The sequence below is a fragment of the Schistocerca cancellata genome, chromosome 7 (assembly GCF_023864275.1).
Source record: "Schistocerca cancellata isolate TAMUIC-IGC-003103 chromosome 7, iqSchCanc2.1, whole genome shotgun sequence".
Lineage (NCBI taxonomy): Eukaryota > Metazoa > Arthropoda > Insecta > Orthoptera > Acrididae > Schistocerca > Schistocerca cancellata.
This window is the reverse complement of record NC_064632.1, coordinates 261,304,195-261,325,570: the sequence shown is the minus strand read 5'-3', so window position 1 is coordinate 261,325,570 and position 21,376 is coordinate 261,304,195. Positions and strand designations below refer to the sequence as shown.

At 45.7% G+C, this 21,376-nt stretch overlaps 1 protein-coding gene across 1 annotated transcript in view; it reads left to right on the top strand.

Annotated features, from left to right (window-relative positions):
- LOC126092490 (putative inorganic phosphate cotransporter) overlaps window positions 1-21,153 on the top strand; it is a 398,407-nt gene extending 377,254 nt beyond the window's left edge. Inside the window, exon 12 of the mRNA XM_049908107.1 lies at window positions 20,928-21,153. Coding sequence (XP_049764064.1) covers window positions 20,928-21,068 — 141 coding nt within the window. The 3' untranslated portion in view covers window positions 21,069-21,153. The remainder of the gene's footprint in view (window positions 1-20,927) is intronic.
- The last annotated feature ends 223 nt before the right edge of the window (window positions 21,154-21,376 follow it).

Below are 21,376 nucleotides of genomic sequence, written 5' to 3'. Positions count from 1 at the left end.
CTCCGTCAATCCTATCTGGTAAGGATCCCATATCGCGCAGCAGTATTCTAAAGGAGCACGGACAAGCGTAATGTAGGCAGTCTCCTTAGTAGATCTGTTACATTTTCTATGTGTCCTCCCAGTAAAACGCAGTCTTTGGTTAGCCTTCCTCACAACATTCTCTATGTGTTCCTTCCAATTTAAGTTGTTCGTAATTGTAATACCTAGGTATTTAGTTGAATTTACGGCTTTTAGATTAGACTGATTTATCGTGTAACCGAAGTTTAACGAACTCCTTCTAGCACTCATGTGGATGACCTCACATTTTTCGTTATTTAGGGTCAATTGACAATTTTCGAACCGTTCTCATATTTTTCTAAATCGTTCTGCAATTTTTTTTGTCTTCTGATGACTTTATTAGTCGATAAACGACAGCGTCATCTGCAAACAACCTAAGACGGCTGCTGAGATTGTTTCTCAAATAGTTTGTATAGATGCGGAACAGCTAAGGGCCTATAACACTACATTGGGGAACGTCAGAAATCACTTCCGTTGTACTCAATGACTTTCCGTCAATTACTACGAACTGTGACCTCTCTGACAGGAAATCACAAATCCAGTCACATAACTGAGACGATATTCTATAAGCACGCAATTTCATTACAAGCCGCTTGTGTGCTACAGTGTCCAAAGCCTTCCCGAAATCCAGAAATACACTATTTTGCAGAATAATGGTATAAGACTCCTCTGAAAACCATACAGGACCTTTATATATCCATTCCGAGAAGAGCGTAAGCTCTTCAGAATACGGACGGTTTTCCTACGCCTTATTAGGCACGGCAACGTATGGTGTTTCTGGTGTTTCGATATTTTTATACACGTCTTATCCTGTGGATCACTGAGTGGCTCACTATTAAAATTCCGAGAGCTGTCATTTGTAGAAGACTCGATCGACCTAACGCTTTCTCCTACACAAATTTCGCGGAAAGACCTTGATGGTAAGCTTAGAGAGATTGCAGTCTGCATACAGGCTTCCATCGAGTCGTTCTTCCCGTACTCCGCTCGCAACTTTAACAGCAGCTGGAGGAAGTGTGTCTCATCTTGGGCCTCCCTGCCTCAGGCCGCGGCATACACACAGAGCTAGTACTAGCTTACAGTTCGTCTGTTCTCGGCTGCATCCGATCCCGCTCAGGTATATTTGCCGTTACTCAAGATTATTATACGAGGGTTGGAACTTTAATTGTGGCAACTATTTTTTACAGCTTGTACAAAATAGATACGTGTTTCAAAGTATTATTGACCTTCAAAGTAGTCACCAGCATTGTGTATAACCCATTGCCAGCGATTTGGAAGTCGTAGGATACTCAGCAGTGCCAGTTGTATTGACAGTTCGAGTGAGCGGTCTATTGCCCGACGAATTTGTAGCAGTTCTGAAGCGAATGGCATGAAGTGTTTCCTTCAGTTTAGAAATCGAGTTGAACTCACGAGGGCTTAAGTCATGGGAGTGCAGTAGGTGGTATAGCACTTAGCAGCCCCATCAGTCAAACAAATCAGTAACAGCTTGCACTGTACGTGCTTGAGCATTGTCCAGCAAAATGATGGTCAGGTCCTCCAAAAGTGTCATCACTTCTGTCTCTAAGCTGGTCGTAGGTTGTGTTCCAAAAATGAGCAGCATAGAGGCACAGGTGATGACACTTTCTGTAGGACCTGACCATCATTTTGCAGGACAATGCTCAAGCACGTACAGTGTTAGCTGTTACTGATTTGTTTGGGGCTGCTAAGTGCTATACCAACGACTGCACTCCCCTGACTTAAGCCCTCGTGAATTCAACTCGATTTCTAAACTGAAGGAAACACTTCACGGCATTCGCATCAGAACTGCTACAAATTCGTCGGGCAATAGACCGCTCACTCGAGCTGTCAACATAACTGGCACTGCTAAGAGTATCCTACGACTTCCACATCGCTGGCAACGGCTTATACACAATGCTGGTGACTACTTTGAAGATCAGTAAAACTTTGAAACACGTATATATTTTGTACAAGCTTTAAATAAATAGTTGCCACTATTAAAGTTCCAACCCTCGTATTTGTATAGAACATGGGAAAGGTAATCGTTTATCCAACAAGCTGCAGTAGTCCACTGTTACAAACTTGCATTTTAATCACTAATGTATACAAGGTGTAGAATATCCTCTCACTGTTTTACGCTACCAACTTAGCCGTTTCTGTAAACTTTACCTCACAGTTTTGTGAATTTTAGCAACGTGAAATTAACAGTTATATCTTTTTGTTTTTCTGGCGTTCTTCCTGCGAGACCACTATGCTTGTAAGCGCTCAGTTTAGATCGAACAGGGAGCGTAATTAGTTTTTGCATAACGTATTCAAAAATCATTTTATTACACTCACAGGAAAGGTTAACTTATTGATGATTAAGGAAAGCGTATGGCACACGAGGGGAAGAGGGCATTCTACATATCGTGCGTCCCACATGCGCCGTGGGTCAGGTGGTGTCAGGAAGCCAGTCTGACGTTTCCTGACTTGACAGTCCAGAAGTGCCTTATATTCTTCTTAAACTATCCCGTTATGGGATGGTGCATGCAAAACACAAGAAGCTACCCAGGTATCAATGAACAACAGAAGCTTATTTCTATAAGAAAACAGAGAAGAAAACATGAACAGAAAACAGATATCTCAATTAAAGGGATGTAACGGATCACGCTGATCTATTAGAAGAAATGTCTCACGCAACACAGTACCAGTAAGTTGCCAGACAAAGCACACAATCCCCCGAAATAGGTTTCACTGCTCCCGGCCGCAGTCGGTGGCTGGGCTAGCGTAGTCTAGATCCTGATGCGCGATACAGGAGGCTCGTCCTACGGCACTCGGATTTGCACTCAGCTTCGCGGTCCGCTTCAGGCTGGTGGAAGGCAGCAGGCTGCGGTCCTATAAATGTGAGAGGCGCCGGGGCTAGCAGTGTATTTAACACTAAATTCTTCTAAAATCTTCATATGGAAATGATGCTCTAAGCCTCCCTTTTCTAACTCCGACTTTTGGTGTTGCACATAGATTAAGAAGAAACTCGAACTGACTGTAATCGACCATGCAAGTGGAGTAGAAAAGAGTTTGGCACCTGCAATAATTTAAATTGATGGAAATTAATTTGATAAAGGAAAGTTTCATTAACGTAGTGAGAAATGAAAGTGTTGCTCTACCGATCTACGGAATGAAAGTTCTGTCCAAAATAACAATTTGATTTATTATGAATAAACTCAAAATAATAAACAAAACACATGAAACATTTTCAATACGTGAAATTGGATACTCAAATAAATACTGTGAAGGTGAAGTTGTCCATAAACTAGCTTGTGACGTTTATGACCAAGTGGTTAGGGAGAACCAATTCCTTGCAACTCAGATTTGAAGAGAAACACCCAGCCAACCCAACAATAATTGCTGCTACAGTAGTGAGAACTCAGACAATGAACACCCAAGACAGAACCATGTTAGAAAAGATGGGAACAGGCACGCTCTGCTGAGGTCTGTGTTGTGGCGTAGCAAGACAGCCACACCACTCTGAGGTAGCCGAAAGGCACGCTAACTAATGCAGACGGGCGTGAAGTCTGAAACAGGATAACTATTGAATGGTAGCAAGAAAAGTACGTAGTTGCTTTATACTTAACTTTTATTCTCTGATGAATACAGCGTTCTTCTTGAGACATTTATACTATAACTCTCAAAGTAGGTAAGGCTAATGGCGCCTTGCTAGGTCGTAGTCATGTGCTTAGCTGAAGGCTATTCTAACTGTCTCTCGGCAAATGAGAGGAAGGCCTCGTACGTCTAGTCGCTAGCAATGTCGTCCGTACAACTGGCGCGAGTGCTAGTCCGTCTTTCTAGACCTGCCATGTGGTGGCGCTAGGTCTGCAAGTACTGATGGCGGCGACACGCGGGTCCGACATGTACTAATGGACCGCGGCCGATTTAAGCTACCACCTAGCAAGTGTGGTGTCTGGCGGTGACACCACATTCCTCCCCCGCAAATCGTCGAACGGTCGTGTTATAAGGCTTCCGCCCGCCGTGGGGAGGGCCCCATGTTGACGTATGCGATGAGGTGGGGAGCCTAACAACAGGCGAGGCTGTGCCACCCGCACCCGGCCATTCGGTCCGAGGGGAGCTAGGAAACGCCTGGAAACCTACTCCAGGGTGCACGTCAACATGCGGCGTATGCGCCCGTAATGAGACAGGAGGGGCCGAAGGCTCGACCTCCATTGCGTCGGGGCATCCGACGCGCGATGACGCCAAGTGGTCCGGAGAGGGCAAGTGTTCCATGGCGGAGGACAGCTGGTCACGGGAAGCGATCGGTGGCGCGTGACCCAGGGAGGCGGTTGGCGGCCGCAGCGAAGCGTCCGCTGCGGGCTGCGGCATCGGCGGCTGCGGCGGCGACGGCGGCGCGACGCCATGGGGCAGAATGGAAGGCATCGTCGGTAACACCTGGGGATGAGGCGAGCCAGTAGCTGGGTCCCCAGGGCGCTGACCGGACGGCTCCGTCGCTGAAAGCAGACGGGGAGCGGCAGAACCCAGGCGACGACAGAGGCGCAGCTGATTGAGATGCCGACGCACCTCACCAGAGGCCCCCATAACCAAATACATCGCGCGGCCGAGGCAGCGAAGAATGCGCCCTGCAAGCCAACGCCGTGAACCGCGATAGGTACGATAGAATACAGCGTCGCCAGGAGCAAAAGCAGGAGTCTGCCGCTGCACAGGAACCTGATGCGGCGGATGCAGCAAAGACATCAAGGTCCGATGAGGACGACCATGAAGCAACTCAGCCGGCGAGCGACCATCGCGGGGCTGAGAGCGATACGAAGACAAAAAGAGCAACAACGCGTCCTCCCGAGAATGCGACTCTTTCAACTTCAACATCTGTGACTTGAAAGTCCGGACCAAGCGTTCAGCGGCACCGTTTGACTGAGGCGAAAACGGCGCGGATGTCAGATGTTGAATACCATTGGCCTTGCAGAATGACTGAAATTCTGCGGACATGAATTGTGGGCCATTGTCAGAAACAATAGTCTGCGGAAGACCTTCAATGCAAAAGATAGCAGACAACGCTTGGATGGTGGCAGAGGACGTCGTGGAAGACATCCGGACAACAAAAGGAAAATTACTGAAGGAATCGACAACAACCAACCATCGAGCATTCCAGAATGGACCAGCAAAATCTATGTGTAAGCGTTGCCAAGGGGAAGCGGCTTTCGGCCAAGCAAAGAATTTCCGCGGCGGTGCGGATTGTTGTTCGGCACACGCCATGCAAGAAGAGCACATATTCGTAATCGCAGCATCTATTCCGAACCAAGTACAGTGCTGACGAGCAAGTTGTTTCGTACGCACTATACCCCAATGTCCTTGGTGGAGAAGCTTTAAGACAGATGACTGTAACGAACGTGGGACCACGACCCTAGACTGATCATTATCAGAACGCAACAACAAAACACCACGTCGTACAAAAAGTCTCTCCTTGTGAGCAAAAAATCGGCGAACCATCGGATCCTCGAACCGTGACTTCGACAAGGGCCATTGCGTAGTAACAAAACGCAAAACGGTAGCAAGGACAGGGTCTGCAGCTGTGGCTGTAGCTACACGACGAAAATCAATCGGAAACGATTCGACCACGTCATCAGTGTCCGCATCAATGAACATGCAAGCAAGTTCGGAAGAATCGAATGCTTTATCCTCAGCAACAGGCAAACGGGACAACGCATCTGCGTTTCCGTGCTGAGCAGTGGACCGATACAAGATATCGTAGCGGTACTGCGAGAGGAAAATAGACCAGCGAATGAATTTTTGCGCGGTGCAGGCTTGTTCGGATGAAAAAGCGATGTCAAAGGTTTGTGGTCTGTGATGATGGTAAAGTGACGACCATACAAGAAATCGTGAAACTTTGTAACACCAAACACGAGAGCCAAAGCTTCTTTCTCTATCTGGGAATAATTTCTTTGCGCTGACGAGAGCAATTTGGACGCAAAGGCAATAGGGCGATCATGCGAACCATCTTTGTGCGCAAGCACAGCACCGATCCCGAAATCTGATGCATCTACCATCAACAAAAGGGGTTTCTGGGGATCGAATGGCGTAAGGCAAGTATTTGAAAGCAACGCCGATTTCAATTGGCGAAAGGCGCGTTCGCATTCCGTCGACCAGACGAACGGAACACCTTTACGGCGTAAGCGATGAAGCGGAGCTGAAATGGAAGAGGCATTGCGCAGAAAGCGATGATAATAATTAATTTTTCCCAACACACTCTGTAGCTGCTTCAAAGTTTGTGGTGCAGGCAAGTCCTGTATGGCACTGAGGTGCTCTGGACTCGGATGGATGCCTTGGGCATTTATGACATGTCCCAGATACGGCAAGTCACGAGCAAAAAACACACATTTGTCCTTCCGCAAGCGAAGACCATTCTGTCGCAAGACCTGAAATAGTGTTCTGAGATTTTGTAAATGGTCTGCTTCTGTCTTTCCTGAGATCACTATATCGTCCAGATAGTTAGCTGCAGTAGGGACCGACGCACAAATAGTTTGTAAATATTGCTGAAACAATGCAGGGGCGGATGCACACCTGAATGGCAGTCTTTTGAATCTGTATAGTCCAAGATGCGTGTTAACCACCAATACGCGCTGGGATTCTTCGTCCACCGGTATTTGCAAGTACGCATCTGCTAGGTCCAACTTTGAAAAATATTTTCCCGGGCACAGTTTGTCAAAAAGATCTTCCGGGCGGGGCAAAGGAAAAGTAGCAGTCACTAGTTGTGGATTCACTGTTGCTTTGAAGTCCACGCAAAGTCTCAATTTGCCGGAAGGTTTTTGCAAAATCACTAAGGGTGAGGCCCAGAGAGAAGCCTGCACACGTTCAATGACACCTTGCGATTCTAAATCTTTTAATGTTCTTGCGACCTCATCACGCAATGCGTGGGGAACATTGCGCGCTCTGAAAAATTTCGGTTGCGCGTTGACTTTTAGTTCCAAATGTGCTTCATAGTTCTTAGCGCAACCAAGGCCCGGTGCAAAAATGTCTGCAAATTCCTCACATAGACTAGAAACACTGGCTGAAGGCACAGTCTGGTTCACTGAGAGAACCTGATTCACAATAGACAAGTTAAACAATTGAAATAAATCTAAACCAAACAAGTTCACTGCAGCAGAAGAACGAAGAACGTAAAACGACACAAGTTTTGTTTGTCCCTTGTATGTTGCAAGAAGGCTGCACTGTCCTAACACAGGGATATGCTGTCCTGAATAACTAGTGAGCTGAACTTTTGCGGCACGCAACGGCGGTGCGCCCAGTTGTTTGTACGTGGCGTGATTGAGCAATGAAACTGCAGCTCCGGTATCGAGCTGGAATGGTATCACTTGTCCGGCAAAGTCCAAATCTACAAAAAGTTTATTGTCCTGCTGACGACAAGAGCGACTGTTTTGTGCAACGTGAACAGACACTGGTACAGAATCACTTGCGACGTGACGGGATTGCCGTCGACGTCGACGCACACTTTTTGTGGGACGAACACAGTCACTATTAGAGAGAGGAACACTGGGCGGAGTGGCATTAACTACATGAATGTCCATGGGCGAATGTTCCCGAGCCTGAGTGTCCGTGGTTCGATTCCGGCGCGAAGCAAAGGGCCTGGAACGGTTGTGATTGTCTGATCTGAGCTTTTTCTGGCAAACACTTTGAACATGTCCGTTCCTATTGCAGAAAAAGCAAATAGCTTGGCGTGACGGGCAATTCGCACGCGAATGTCTAGTTGCACACCGCGGGCATGATTTCAGCACTGCATTTGTGTGCTGGCGAGGCACACCTGGTTTAGAGCGCGGCGGCAGCTGCGTCGAAGTGCGCGAGGGCAGGTTACCGGGCCGCGCAGCGCGTCCAGCGGGCCGGGTAATGTTACACACTGCTGGCGAAGTTTCAAAAGATTCCTGAGCACAGTCAAGTGTGTCTTGCCTATCCAATATGTCTATCACTTGTTGAAGGGAGGGATTAACTAGTTTCAAAATCTGTTCTCTTATGCGAACATCAGAAACGTTCTGTGCTATTGCATCACGCACCATTGTATCTGAATAAGGAAGGCCACAGTCACATTCAAATGCGCAGTCCCTAGTAAGGCCTTGCAAAGTTGCAACCCACTCCCGATTAGTTTGACCGGCCGTACGTTTTGTACGAAAGAACGTATACCTTTTTGCAACCACATTAACTGTTTCTTTGAAATAGGCATCTAAAGCCGACACAATTTCTTCGTAGGACAGAGTAGCTACGTCGCGTCGGGGAAACAATGTCACTATCACACGGTACGTTTGCACGCCGACACAAGACAATAAGTGAGGCTGCCGCTCGTTACCTTGAATTCTGTAGGCTGCCAGATGAAAATCCAGCTGTCGGGAATATTCCGCCCAAGATTCTTGAGTGGAATCGAACTGGCGAAACGGCGGTGCAACTGCATGTTGTGGCTGCGGTAGCTGTGAGGAAGCGGCGGCGGCCGCATCGTTTCGCAGCGCACGTTGACCCTGGACTAGCTGTCCAAGGGCATCCAATAACGCCTGCGTCTGCTGATTCTGCAAGCGATAAAATTCGGACAGTACATCTGGAGATTGTGGCGAAGCCATGACACAAGTAAATGCAAGCAATTAGAAAGAACAAAACCCTTTAACTCGTCGCCAAACTGTTGTGGCGTAGCAAGACAGCCACACCACTCTGAGGTAGCCGAAAGGCACGCTAACTAATGCAGACGGGCGTGAAGTCTGAAACAGGATAACTATTGAATGGTAGCAAGAAAAGTACGTAGTTGCTTTATACTTAACTTTTATTCTCTGATGAATACAGCGTTCTTCTTGAGACATTTATACTATAACTCTCAAAGTAGGTAAGGCTAATGGCGCCTTGCTAGGTCGTAGTCATGTGCTTAGCTGAAGGCTATTCTAACTGTCTCTCGGCAAATGAGAGGAAGGCCTCGTACGTCTAGTCGCTAGCAATGTCGTCCGTACAACTGGCGCGAGTGCTAGTCCGTCTTTCTAGACCTGCCATGTGGTGGCGCTAGGTCTGCAAGTACTGATGGCGGCGACACGCGGGTCCGACATGTACTAATGGACCGCGGCCGATTTAAGCTACCACCTAGCAAGTGTGGTGTCTGGCGGTGACACCACAGTCTGCTTATCACATAGCAAAACTCCCTAATCTTCCGGTGCTGCGGACATACATTAAAAGGCTGTCTTCTTAACTGCAAGGGCACGATGTAGCGTACCGGAGGCGATGGTTGGTTGCTTCTACAACTAATTATCCTGGTCTGGTTGTTCCAGACTAAAGACTTCCTAGCAATACAAATGCGCCTCTGAGGAAGACGAAGAAGGCTCGCCACACAATCACTGACAGTACAGTGATTGATTTTAACAAGCGAAGTCACGCAGTAACTCCGATACAGACAACTGTAGCCAGAACTGCTCAAGACAGACAACATAGGCTGCTTGTATCCAACTGTACTCGGAAAGTTACGTTGAATTCGAAACTTCTGCAACTTTGTCAAACAGTTACAATGAAATGAAAGTATATTAGATAGCCAGCGGAAGGCAGGCTGTCCAGAGCAGGGAGAGCTCAGTCTTGTAACCTACCCCGACCGAAAGGCGAGAGCCGACACAACCAAGAGCACCTGTACAAGCCGAACGCAGAACATTACCGCCCCCACGACAGTGGCCGTGGTTAAACGTGCCAATCAGCAGCTCGAAAACCGGCGGAAAATTCCACTCTATTGCCGAAGCACTACCATTCCACCAATGGAGGTTCTTGGCGCCAATTTCTGCGCCGATTTTGCTACGTCACGGAGCTATCCCCTGAGCAAGCCAATCACAGTTATGATTTTGCAGGAAACGCTGGGAATTTGCCAGCCAAGACTGGGAACACAAGTCATTCCCACGCCTCGCTCGTAGCCCGTCAGAAAGCGTTTTCACTAAGTTTCTGCGAAGTAATGGAATCTCTAACCCCAGCCGCTCCTTCAGGCCCCTGTGGGCGTGTCGTCCCCGCTCTTATGACAATGTCGGCGTCTGGACAGCAATCGGCCCACTCATACCCGTCGGCATAACCCTTTCAAGTTCAGCGGAACCCGCCTTTCACCAGATCAACCGGGTGACGAGAAACGCTGCGTGGGAAGTCTGCGTGTGAAGGAATAGCAACTTTTCACCACATGCAATTAGAGAGGAAGATATTCATATCTTCTGAGTTCTCAATACTAGCCTTGTAATGACCATACTTGGCTATACTTCCCCAAATCGAATTACTCAGAGTAAGATAAAAATATGAGAGGGGGCAAGTCACTGTGTGCATCGTAAAGGCATGCCACCTCTCAAAGGCCGCCCTGAGTATAGATACAATAAAGTTTGGTCGGAGGCACGTGGTGCGCGGAGGCGGGCTAGTGCCGGCTGTGTCTGGTGATCGTGGCGCCCTCGTTCCTGCAGTGGATGTCGCAGGTATGTTGATAGGGATGGGGGATCCGTTCTTGAACTAATTCATAGAGTTGCATCTTTCAAAGGAGTGAACAATCAGTGATTCAGAAAAAAAGAACGGTAGCTCCAAACGTTTCCCACGGCAGAGAGAGAGAGAGAGACAGAGCATATCAGCAGCGCCTCTGCTGGTCAGAGCACAGTGCACGCCACACAACACAGCCAGCGCCGGCCTCTACCCTGCTTCTACCTTGGCTGCCTGCATTGTGCAGTGCCCCATTGGATTTTGTGTTTCACATATGCCGTGCCGTCTCTGTGCGTCGTCTGCCGTGTGCAGTGTCTGGCGCAGCTTAACTTCACATTGCGCTCTGTCGGCGATCGTTTCAGTCGCACGTCCTGCCCTCTGGGCAGTTGATGCGAGCAACAGGACAGAGAGCCACCTAGCGGATAACATAGGAACTACTTGCAAAAACCTGCTCACAAGGGAACGGACGATTTGTCTCGGAGCGGTTGAGTTCACTGCTCCCCCCACCCACGGAACTCGCCCGCTCAACGCTCACCCCACCGTCTCGACTCTAGCCAGAGCGTTGAGCAAAGCGACTCAGGTGTCACTCTGGTCTCTGTGGTCTCAGCTCATGCAGTAACACAGCTCGCGGCTCGACCTGCTCGACTCAGCGCCTCTGCATCGGAGTTCGTCCCCACTGGATATTGTTCTTCGTAGTAATACCGCTATGTATATTACATTATTATGTTATGTATACATCAATTGTTTTTATTTTATTTTTATTTGTTTAAACTGATTAGATTAGGTTCCTGATGACTCCTCTTACTATAGGATTTTTATTATGGACACTCGAATTTACGCTTTAATTACGAGCGAACCGATAAACGTATCATAAAATGTGATACACCAATATTTTCCTTGTTTTATTCTGCGTAAGGCTATATGCAGCACTTTCGTTTTACAGTCAAATTTATATATTTTTTTCTTATTCTGGTACAGATTTTGCGATTTTAGGCGTCTTCGGAAGGAAACGTTCACTTTAAAAATATATGGTTTGCGATGTATTTGTATGAGGTTAATGAAATTTTAATACATTATAGCCAAATATATTGTTAATGTAAATCTCAAGTTACAACATTTTCTGATCACCCAAAAAACCACGATAGTGCAAAATAAATCAATAATCAAGAACTTTGTCATATCGTGGAAATTTCAATAAACAATACAAAATTCTTACTCATTATCTGTGTTACTTCAAAATAGGATCAAATAAGATCAAAATACAGGATAGTACTGGAATAAACGAAGTTTAAAGGGCAATGTGCCTTCCATTTATTTTCTATTGTAAATGAGTGGTGAGTCATGAAAAAGAGCTAATTCATTTCAGGGAGTGAACAGTTCTGATCCAATCTCTGAAAATAACAGTTTTGCCCATCTCTATATGTTGAGCTGCGTCTGCTGCAGGCGTCTGCGGGACGGCAGCCCGCAGGACGGTACTATGTGGCGTGTGGTTGGGCCCTCAGGCACCAAGTACCTTGTAAACAGCAGTCGTTTGTATTCTCTATAATTCTCATTCTGATGCATAAGGCTTTGTCGATGGCTAATCGATGGCTAACCATATGTACGCCTAGAAATTGAGGCAGCTGGACGTTGTATCGTAATTTAGTAGTGTATTTTCAAATGATTTTCTGACTTAACCCACACGTCAAGTGTATCGTAATTTACCAGGCATCATAGTTTACTGCCACATCTACGTAACCTGTCGCCAGGCCCGTCAATTAACGTCTAACCCTGGGAGATAACTTCTTCCTCTTGCCCTTCTTGTCCTCCTCCACCTCTCCCTAGTTCTCCTCATCTTCCTCCTCCTCAGCCCTGTAATTGGTCGAATAATGGTGTTCTAAAAAGCACTTCTAATACGCCAGTAATTTTATTGGAAAATACGGGTGGCGTCCTCTATGTCATCTGAGAAGAATTTTCCTGTTTTCCTACCTCGTTTGGGTGGTTCCTGTAGTTCCCCTACGTTTAGAGCCGTGCACCAACATGATTAACGTAATAAATGTCCAGTGTTACCAATGCATCTCTTATCAATTTGTGGTATTAAAGCAAGTTCATCGTGAGCGTCTCTTAGTATCTGTGTATAGGTCCCGCTACTTTTCCAGGGTGTGCAGAGTACAGGGTGCCAATACCATGTTGAATGGTTCTAGCGCCAATTTAGTAAACATAAAACAAGATGCATAGACTGAAAAGCAATGCCTCTACCTTCGTAACTCTTCAACAGTTGGCAGCATTGGTATGCGGCAGGTACTGGCTTGTTCCGTAGCCTCTTCTCTACAGCTCCAGTTGGGGGGAAGCCTTACCACTGAACGGTTGTGTTGTTACAGTGTAAAGTATGGAACCCTGCACAGACGGTCGGTTAATGCGATTTAAGCAATGTGCAGTCATTGAATTCTTGACGGCAGAAGGTGTCACCCCAAAGAAGATTCATCAGAGAATGAAAGCAGTTTATGGTGATTGTGTTGATGTGAGTACTGTGCGTCGTTGAGCGAGCAAGTTTAAAGATGTTGAGGCAGGAACATCTGACCTGCGTGACAAAGAAAGAGTTGGACTTCCTGTGACAGCAACCACGGCATCCTCCATACAGTCCAGATTCAGCACCATCTGACTTGTAAGTAGGCTGTGACGTTTCAGACTTCCATCTGTTCCCGATAATGAAAAACGATCTGTGGGGACATCATTATGCTTCTGATGAAGACGTTGAGAGAACTGTGAGACTGTGGTGGCGGAAACAGAGTGTCGGCTTCAGAAAACTTGTCATCGTTGGCAGAAATGTATCCAACTGGCTGGTGGTTATGTGGAAAAGTGAATATTGGTAATTGAAGATCACATTCTAAGGATTATTTCTGCGTTTGATTTATTAAAATATTCCCATCCAAACCCAATTAACGAAGGCGGAGGCATTACTTTTCATTCAACCCTCGTACATAAATACACGGTACGCAGAGATTTCACGAGGCAGTTGCGCGCAGTGTGGAAATCGGGAATCTCTCCTTCCTTTATCAGTCATATAGAGGTTATGAACACTTCTGTCACCACAAAGATTAAAATTAGCTCTGAAGGAATGAAGAAATATTAGGATTTAACGTCTCGTCGATATGTGGTCGTTAGAGACGAAGCGCAAAAACTGGTTGGGGAAGAGAATGAGCAGCGCCATACTCAAAGAAACCATCCCTCCATTCACCTTTAGCGGTTTTGGGAACCTAGGAAACCCCACGTCTGAATGAGAGTTGAAATGGCATCCTCCCCAAATGCGTGTTGTGGGTGGGTAGGTGGGTGTGGTTTATGAAGAAACGTAGACTACTCTCAAAGCAAGCGACAAATAAGCCCTAATAGTTTAATGACATGTTGGATGTACATCTATAATGCCCAATAGAAGAAACTGACTCGCGAATTAAATAGAAAATACGATTAATTTTTCACTCTGCAGCGGAGTGTGCGTCGATATGAAACTTTCTGGCAGATTAAAACTGCGTGCTGGACCGAGACTCGAACTCGGGAACTTTGTCTTCGCGGCAAAGTGCTCTACCGAGTGAGTTAACTTTTTTGTTTAGTTATTTAAAACATTTACTTACATTTTAGGATAGAGATACAGCTAGTGGGTGATAGAACTTTTACAGACAAAATAAAACCGTTCACCCATATGCTTTTTGTATAATCAGGACCTCAAAAGATGTACCACAAGGTCTATTATCAAATATTCAGGCCCTGCACAACATATCCGCTTGGTCATTAAACTAATAAATATGTTTTAAGAAAAGTAAATGAAGGCATATCTTAATTCTTGGAATGTCCTTGCCATTATCTGTAATTACGTTTAAACAATGTGTCATCCCTATGCTGTCATAATAAAATATGGACTGCAGAACACATAAAACTGCCCAAGCACAACTCACGACCAGTCAGCGCAGCTTTACTCCCCCCATTTCCTCATCTACTACGTTTCAAACTTCACTCAGTCTAAATCGATAGAGCATTTACCCACGAAAGGCAAAGGTCCTGATTTCGAGTCCCAGTACGGCACACAGAGTGAATCTGTCAGGAAGTTTCAACGTAGAAAATAGTCACTCAGCACGCACTTACGTAAATTACGCTCAACGAAGGGAAATGAAGGCTTGCATCTCAAATATTTGTAGGCAGCATATGAGGGCACTGGTTCGACAATGGAACAGGTTACTTTAAACGTGTGTGAGCCTTCTGCTTGTAGAGTCCAGTTGTGCAATGAGACAGTTTCCTCGTTCGTACGGACATAAATTCACAACGCTGAAAACAGTTATTTAGTAGAAAAATCATTCAGAAATCTTGACCTTCGTACATAACATTGTACTTGGCAAAGCAGCACAATGGCCCTTGGCAGCCGTCAGCAATCCAACACACAACGACTTTCCTTTTCTTAGCACCTGAAACCAAACTAGCACGGAGATAATTCTTATTTCTCAGCCGCGGCTCAATAGCCTAATGTCTGCTTATCTAACTGTCTTTGACACAGGTCGTTAATTTATAAAAGACATCAAAATAGCGGCGAGCCATCATGGCTCTTTTAAGTAGATTAAAGATAAGTAGTCGTACCGTTCTCGGTGAAATAAAATCGTGAGACGTGAATTTAACAAACAGTAAATTATGAATGAACACAAAAATAAACTTTATACCCCCGTGGGAATATTTCAACACACGACTTCAACATTTAATTTTACAAACCAAAGCAACATTGTCTGAAACACGAGATGCTGATTCGTTGCAAAACTAATCTTTAAACTTCAAGACAGATGAACATCTTGGAATTTCCAGTAGTTCGAAGTGAAATAAAGCAATATATGATGCAATAACCAGCTTCCAAATAGTTCACTATAGCAACCTATGAGCGCCCATTACTTCGCGGAAGCACACTATCTGTTATCTACTCGCGGATAAGACAAGTGGACATTCGCTAACTAACCTCGCCACGCAAAACTAATCTTCGTCACAGTAAATATCTTGAGTCCGTCTCACCCGAATCTTTATGCATTGTAATTAGATTAGATTAGATTAGATTAGTACTTGTTCCATAGATCATGAATACGACACTGCTCAACAGAGTGTGCCTCCACCACACAAACGCAGCTTCCTTCTCAACATCAGAAACACAGCACAAAGTGACTCTTCGGCTTCCGGTACTATGTCCAAATAGCAGGTTATCAAGAAGAGTGGCATACTACTTTCAAAAAGAGGGACCACATATCCCAACACCTGCTAACGGGTAATACTGGCCGAGAGCAAACGGACCCATCAAAGACCGAAATTTGTCACAGTGATCAAACAAAGAGGTTGCCAAAGAGCTGGTATCCTGATGGATCTAAATTAGTTAAAAAAAGAAGGAAGGGAAATTACAGTTAAAGTCTCAACAACAGCGCGGTAAATAAATAAATGTTGCGTGACTAGGGCCTTCCGTCAGGTAGACTGTTCGCCGGGTGCAAGTCTTTCGATTTGACGCCACTTCGGCGACTTGCGCGTCCATGGGGATGAAATGATGATGAGTAGGACAACACAACACCCAATTCCTGAGCGGAGAAAATCTCTTACTCAACCGGGAATCGAACCCGGGCCTTTAGGACTGACATTTTGTCGCGCTGACCACTCAGCATGGTCATTAGAGATGAAGCACAAACAAAGGAACCATCTCGGAATTTGCCTGGAGCGATTTATGGAAATGAGGGACAATCTAAATCTTGGATGGTCAGACATCGTTATGAACCGTTGACTCCAGAATGCGAGTCCGTTGCGCAGACCACTGTGCTATATAGCTCGATGAAACCGGATAGCGCGAAATGTCATACAGTACTGCGAACATAAGTGTCATCATTCACAAACAGGCAAAATATACTGTGAGGAAATGAAACTGCTAAGTCAAATGAAATTACGGCCCCTCCCGGCGGAGGTTCAAGTCCACCCTCGGACATGGGTATGTGTGTTATTCTTAGTATAAGTTAATTTAAATAGTGTGTATATCTAGGGACCGATGACCTCAGCAGTTTGGTCTCTTAGAAATTCACACACACATGAAATGAAATTATCGTATGGTACTGATGGCCGGAAGTTCGGCCAGCGAGTTCCAAGTCTTTTCAGCTGACGCCACACTGGGCCACTAGCGGTCGATGATGATGAGATGATGACGAGGACAACACAGCATCCAGTCCCTGAGAGGAGAAAATCTCCGGCCCGCCTGGAGATCGAACCCGGACCCACTGGAAAGGTCAGACGCGCTGACCAATCAGCAAAGGGGGCGGACAGTGCTAAGTAAACAGGCGCCATTCAAACTCAATGGTGGATACTGATGAAGTCTTCTTGGTTGTCGAGTTGTGTCTGCTGGTGCTTAGCTTCCAATGGATACGACTGGTATGGCCGTCATGGATAAAATCCCCCTTGTACAGAAACATGGAATCTGCAGACAGAGATCATGCGATACCCAACTCAATCTCTTCGTCCATGTGATCCGGAGCGCCAATGTTCACGCTGTATTCTTTGAATTCAGGAGGGCAATCGACACAGTTTCACAGAATCGTTTAGTGAACAAAATAGGGGTTGGTGAGTCCAGATTTGTGATTGTATTCACGGCTTCCTCGCAGCTGTAACTCAATGCGTCTCTCTTAGCGGAGCAAAATCGACAGACGTAATAGTAGTTCTGGGATGACACCAGGAAACTGAGATAGGGCCATTATTATTTGTAAATACATCTTAATGATTTCGTGGATAAGACTGTAAGCTAACTAACAGACAATACTATTGCCCATAGAAAGGTTGCAGCGCAAGGAGACTCTAGCGGAATACAGGAAGACCTAGAAAGTGCAAAGATTGGTGCAGCGACTGGCGGCTGAACCAGAATGTAAATATGAGGCGTATTCCGAAGAATGTTGAAAAATGATATAGATCATCCACATAAGATGTGGTTACAAAACACATTTTCGACCAATTATAGAGCATTCTCGTCACATTCCAACGAAAAGTGGCGCGTTTCGTCACAGGACCGTTTAGTCGGCGCGAAAGCCTTATGGAGATGCTTCAGTGGCAGACGCTACACGAGAGGCATCGTGATTCACAGAGAAGGTTATTACTGAAATACGCTGCCTGAAAAAAAGATTGAAGTACTCGGAAGGGAAGGAGGAAACAAAATGAAGCTTCACGGGTTGAGAGGATAAGTGATTTGGTAGAAAAACCGAAGAAATTCTGGTCGTATGTAAAGTACACAAGCGGTAAGACGCAGTCCATACCTTCGCTGCGCAGTGCCGATGGCACTGTTACCGACGACTGTGCCGCTAAAGCGAAGTTATTAAACGCAGTTACCCGAAATTCCTTCACCAGGGAAGACGAATGGAATATTCCAGAATTTGAAACACGAACAGCTGCTAGCATGAGTTTCTTAGAAGTAGATACCTTAGGGGTTGCGAAGCAACTCAAATCGCTTGATACGGGCAAGTCTTCAGGTCCAGATTGTATACCGCTTAGGTTCCTTTCAGATTACGCTGATACAATGGCTCCCTACTTAGCAATCATATACAACCGCTCGCTCACCTATAGATCTGTACCTACAGATTGGAAAATTGCGCAGGTCGCACCAGTGTTTAAGAAGGGTAGTAGGAGTAATCCATCGAACTACAGACCTATATCATTGACGTCGGTTTGCAGTAGGGTTTTGGAGCATATACTGTATTCAAACATTATGAATCACCTCGAAGGGAACGATCTATTGATACGTAATCAGCATGGTTTCAGAAAACATCGTTCTTGTGCAACGCAGCTAGCTCTTTATTCGCACGAAGTAATGGCCGCTATCGACAGGGGATCTCAAGTTGATTCCGTATTTCTAGATTTCCGCAAAGCTTTTGACACCGTTCCTCACAAGCGACTTCTAATTAAGCTGTGGGCCTATGGGGTATCGTCTCAGTTGTGCGACTGGATTCGTGATTTCGTGTCAGGAAGGTCGCAGTTCGTAGTAATAGACGGCAAATCACCGAGTAAAACTGAAGTGGTATCAGGTGTTCCCCAAGGAAGCGTCCTGGGACCTCTTCTGTTCCTGATCTATATAAATGACCTGGGTGACAATCTGAGCAGTTCTCTTAGGTTTTTCGCAGATGATGTTGTAATTTACCGTCTAGTAAGGTCATCCGAAGACCAGTATCAGTTGCAAAGCGATTTAGAAAAGATTGCTGTGTGGTGTGGCAGGTGGCAGTTGACGCTAAATAACGAAAAGTGTGAGGTGATCCACATGAGTTCCAAAAGAAATCCGTTGAAATTCGATTACTCGATAAATAGTACAATTCTCAAGTCTGTCAATTCAACTAAGTACCTGGGTGTTAAAATTACGAACAACTTCAGTTGGAAAGACCACATAGATAATATTGTGGGGAAGGCGAGCCAAAGGTTGCGTTTCATTGGCAGGACACTTAGAAGATGCAACAAGTCTACTAAAGAGACAGCTTACACTACACTCGTTCGTCCTCTGTTAGAATATTGCTGCGCGGTGTGGGATCCTTACCAGGTGGGATTGACGGAGGACATCGAAAGGGTGCAAAAAAGGGCAGCTCGTTTTGTATTATCACGTAATAGGGGAGAGAGTGTGGCAGATATGATACGCGAGCTGGGATGGAAGTCATTAAAGCAAAGACGTTTTTCGTCGCGGCGAGATCTATTTACGAAGTTTCAGTCACCAACTTTCTCTTCCGAATGCGAAAATATTTTGTTGAGCCCAGCCTACATAGATAGGAATGATCATCACAATAAAATAAGAGAAATAAGAGCTCGAACAGAAAGGTTTAGATGTTCGTTTTTCCCGCGCGCTGTTCGGGAGTGGAATGGTAGAGAGATAGTATGATTGTGGTTCGATGAACCCTCTGCCAAGCACTTAAATGTGAATTGCGGAGTAGGCATGTAGATGTAGATGTAAATGTAGATGTAGATGTAGATGTAGATGTAGATGTAGATGTAGATGTAGATGATGCTATTTTCATTGATTACAATATCGAGTACAATTTACAGGAACTTGGCAGGGTAGACCCACTTATAAGTGTGACGGTGAAAGATTTTAGGTCTGGAAACATATACTGATTTGGCTGGGAAGCGTACCATAAAGCCATTGTATCATCTCCTCAGGCAAGCTGGCCCCAAACTGCTGTAAATGATCCTTAATGTCCTGGATGCTGGCACTGAGACAGATTTGACGTCCTAGCCGGTCCCACATGTGTTCTGATGGGAACAGGTCTGGAGTCTTTTCGGCCGTGGAAAAGATAGATCAGGAACAGCAGAGGTCCCAGGACGTTTCCCTGGGGAACACCTGATATCACTTCAGTTTTACTCGATGATTTGCCGTCTATTACTACGAACTGTCAGGCGAGATCGATAGGAACCTTGATGACACGTATTCGTGCCCTCACCTTCCCATGCAGTCCAGTGTTAGGCAGCTGCCACATCGGAATACCCCATACGTTTAGATTCTTCACGATTTGACAGCTGAACAGATGGAGACCTAGAGCGAGGCCGCTTTCAAACTATGTCATGTGCTGATGATGGTGTCTTACACGAGTACGTAGCATTTCTGTGTCCTTTACTGCCCCCACTAAATATATGACATGGTTTATGGCCCTTATATATCACCTCAAGCCTGGTAACAACAAATGGCTCTGAGCACTATGGGACTTAACATCTGAGGTCATCTGTCCCCTAGAACTTAGAACTACTTAAACCTAACTAACGTAAGGACATCACACACATCCATGCCCGAGGCAGGAGTCGAACCTGCGACCGTAACGGTCGCGCGGTTCCAGACTGAAGCGCCTAGAACCGCTCGGCCCTGGTAACAACACTAAACTAGAATAACACTAATACAATTTGCCAGCCGGCCTACCAGCTTCCGAGAATTGCAACTCTTATTATTTACATACCCACCAATGGCGCCTATGTGTATGAATTATGTTGGCATCTGACCATGTCTTGTCGGTTCTTTCGTCAGTGAGTGTATGTACAGTGCATATTTCAGGAACAGTTGCACAACGTATTATATTACATCCTTTCACACACATCTCACAAAATGACCACAAGGTAATCAGGGAAATAAGAGTTCGTACGGAACTTTACCAACAGCCACTCTTTGCACACACTACCCTCCCTAGGAAAGGGTGGTGGTACTAGCAGAATATTTCACCACACACTTTAAGATGGCTTTCGGAGTATAAATATAGTCGTGAAATTGTGACAGTGAAGTCGTCGTTCTTTGTCACAGTTGACTTGACCAGAATCCATAACAGTTCTGGGCCAACAGCACACCGAAGACGACAAACTGATTCCCACTTCCGCTTTACCAAATTCTGCATAACGATTCTAAAATTTTATCCTGTAACACTGAGTGTTTGGTGTAACCACATGTACGTTTTATTTTGTTGCAGAGTACCTTACAGCAGTGGCAAATCATCTTCTTCATCGGGTCTGGACTGTACCTGGTGAGCGGTCTCGTGTTTATCTTCTTTGGCTCTGCTGAGACGCAGCCCTGGAACCTCAAGAAAAAGGAGGAAGCGACTCCCTCTTGATACCTGCACCAAACACTGCACACTATTTGCTGGACGCAATGCCAGTACAAAGATGCTGCTGTAGCAATAAAGTTTTTGAAGTACACTTTGTTGGTATTACCATCACACTACAATTTAGTTTACTAATTACTGTCCCTGGAAACTATTGTTAGTTAGTTGGACCATAGACAAAAAAATTAGAACAGGTTCATGACAGCACCAAAAAACGTCCCAGTACTGTGTGAAGTACAATCATCTACAAGAATATTACAATGATCTCTCCGCCATCGGTACGGCATTCTGCGGACTCATGGAAAAGACATGAAACC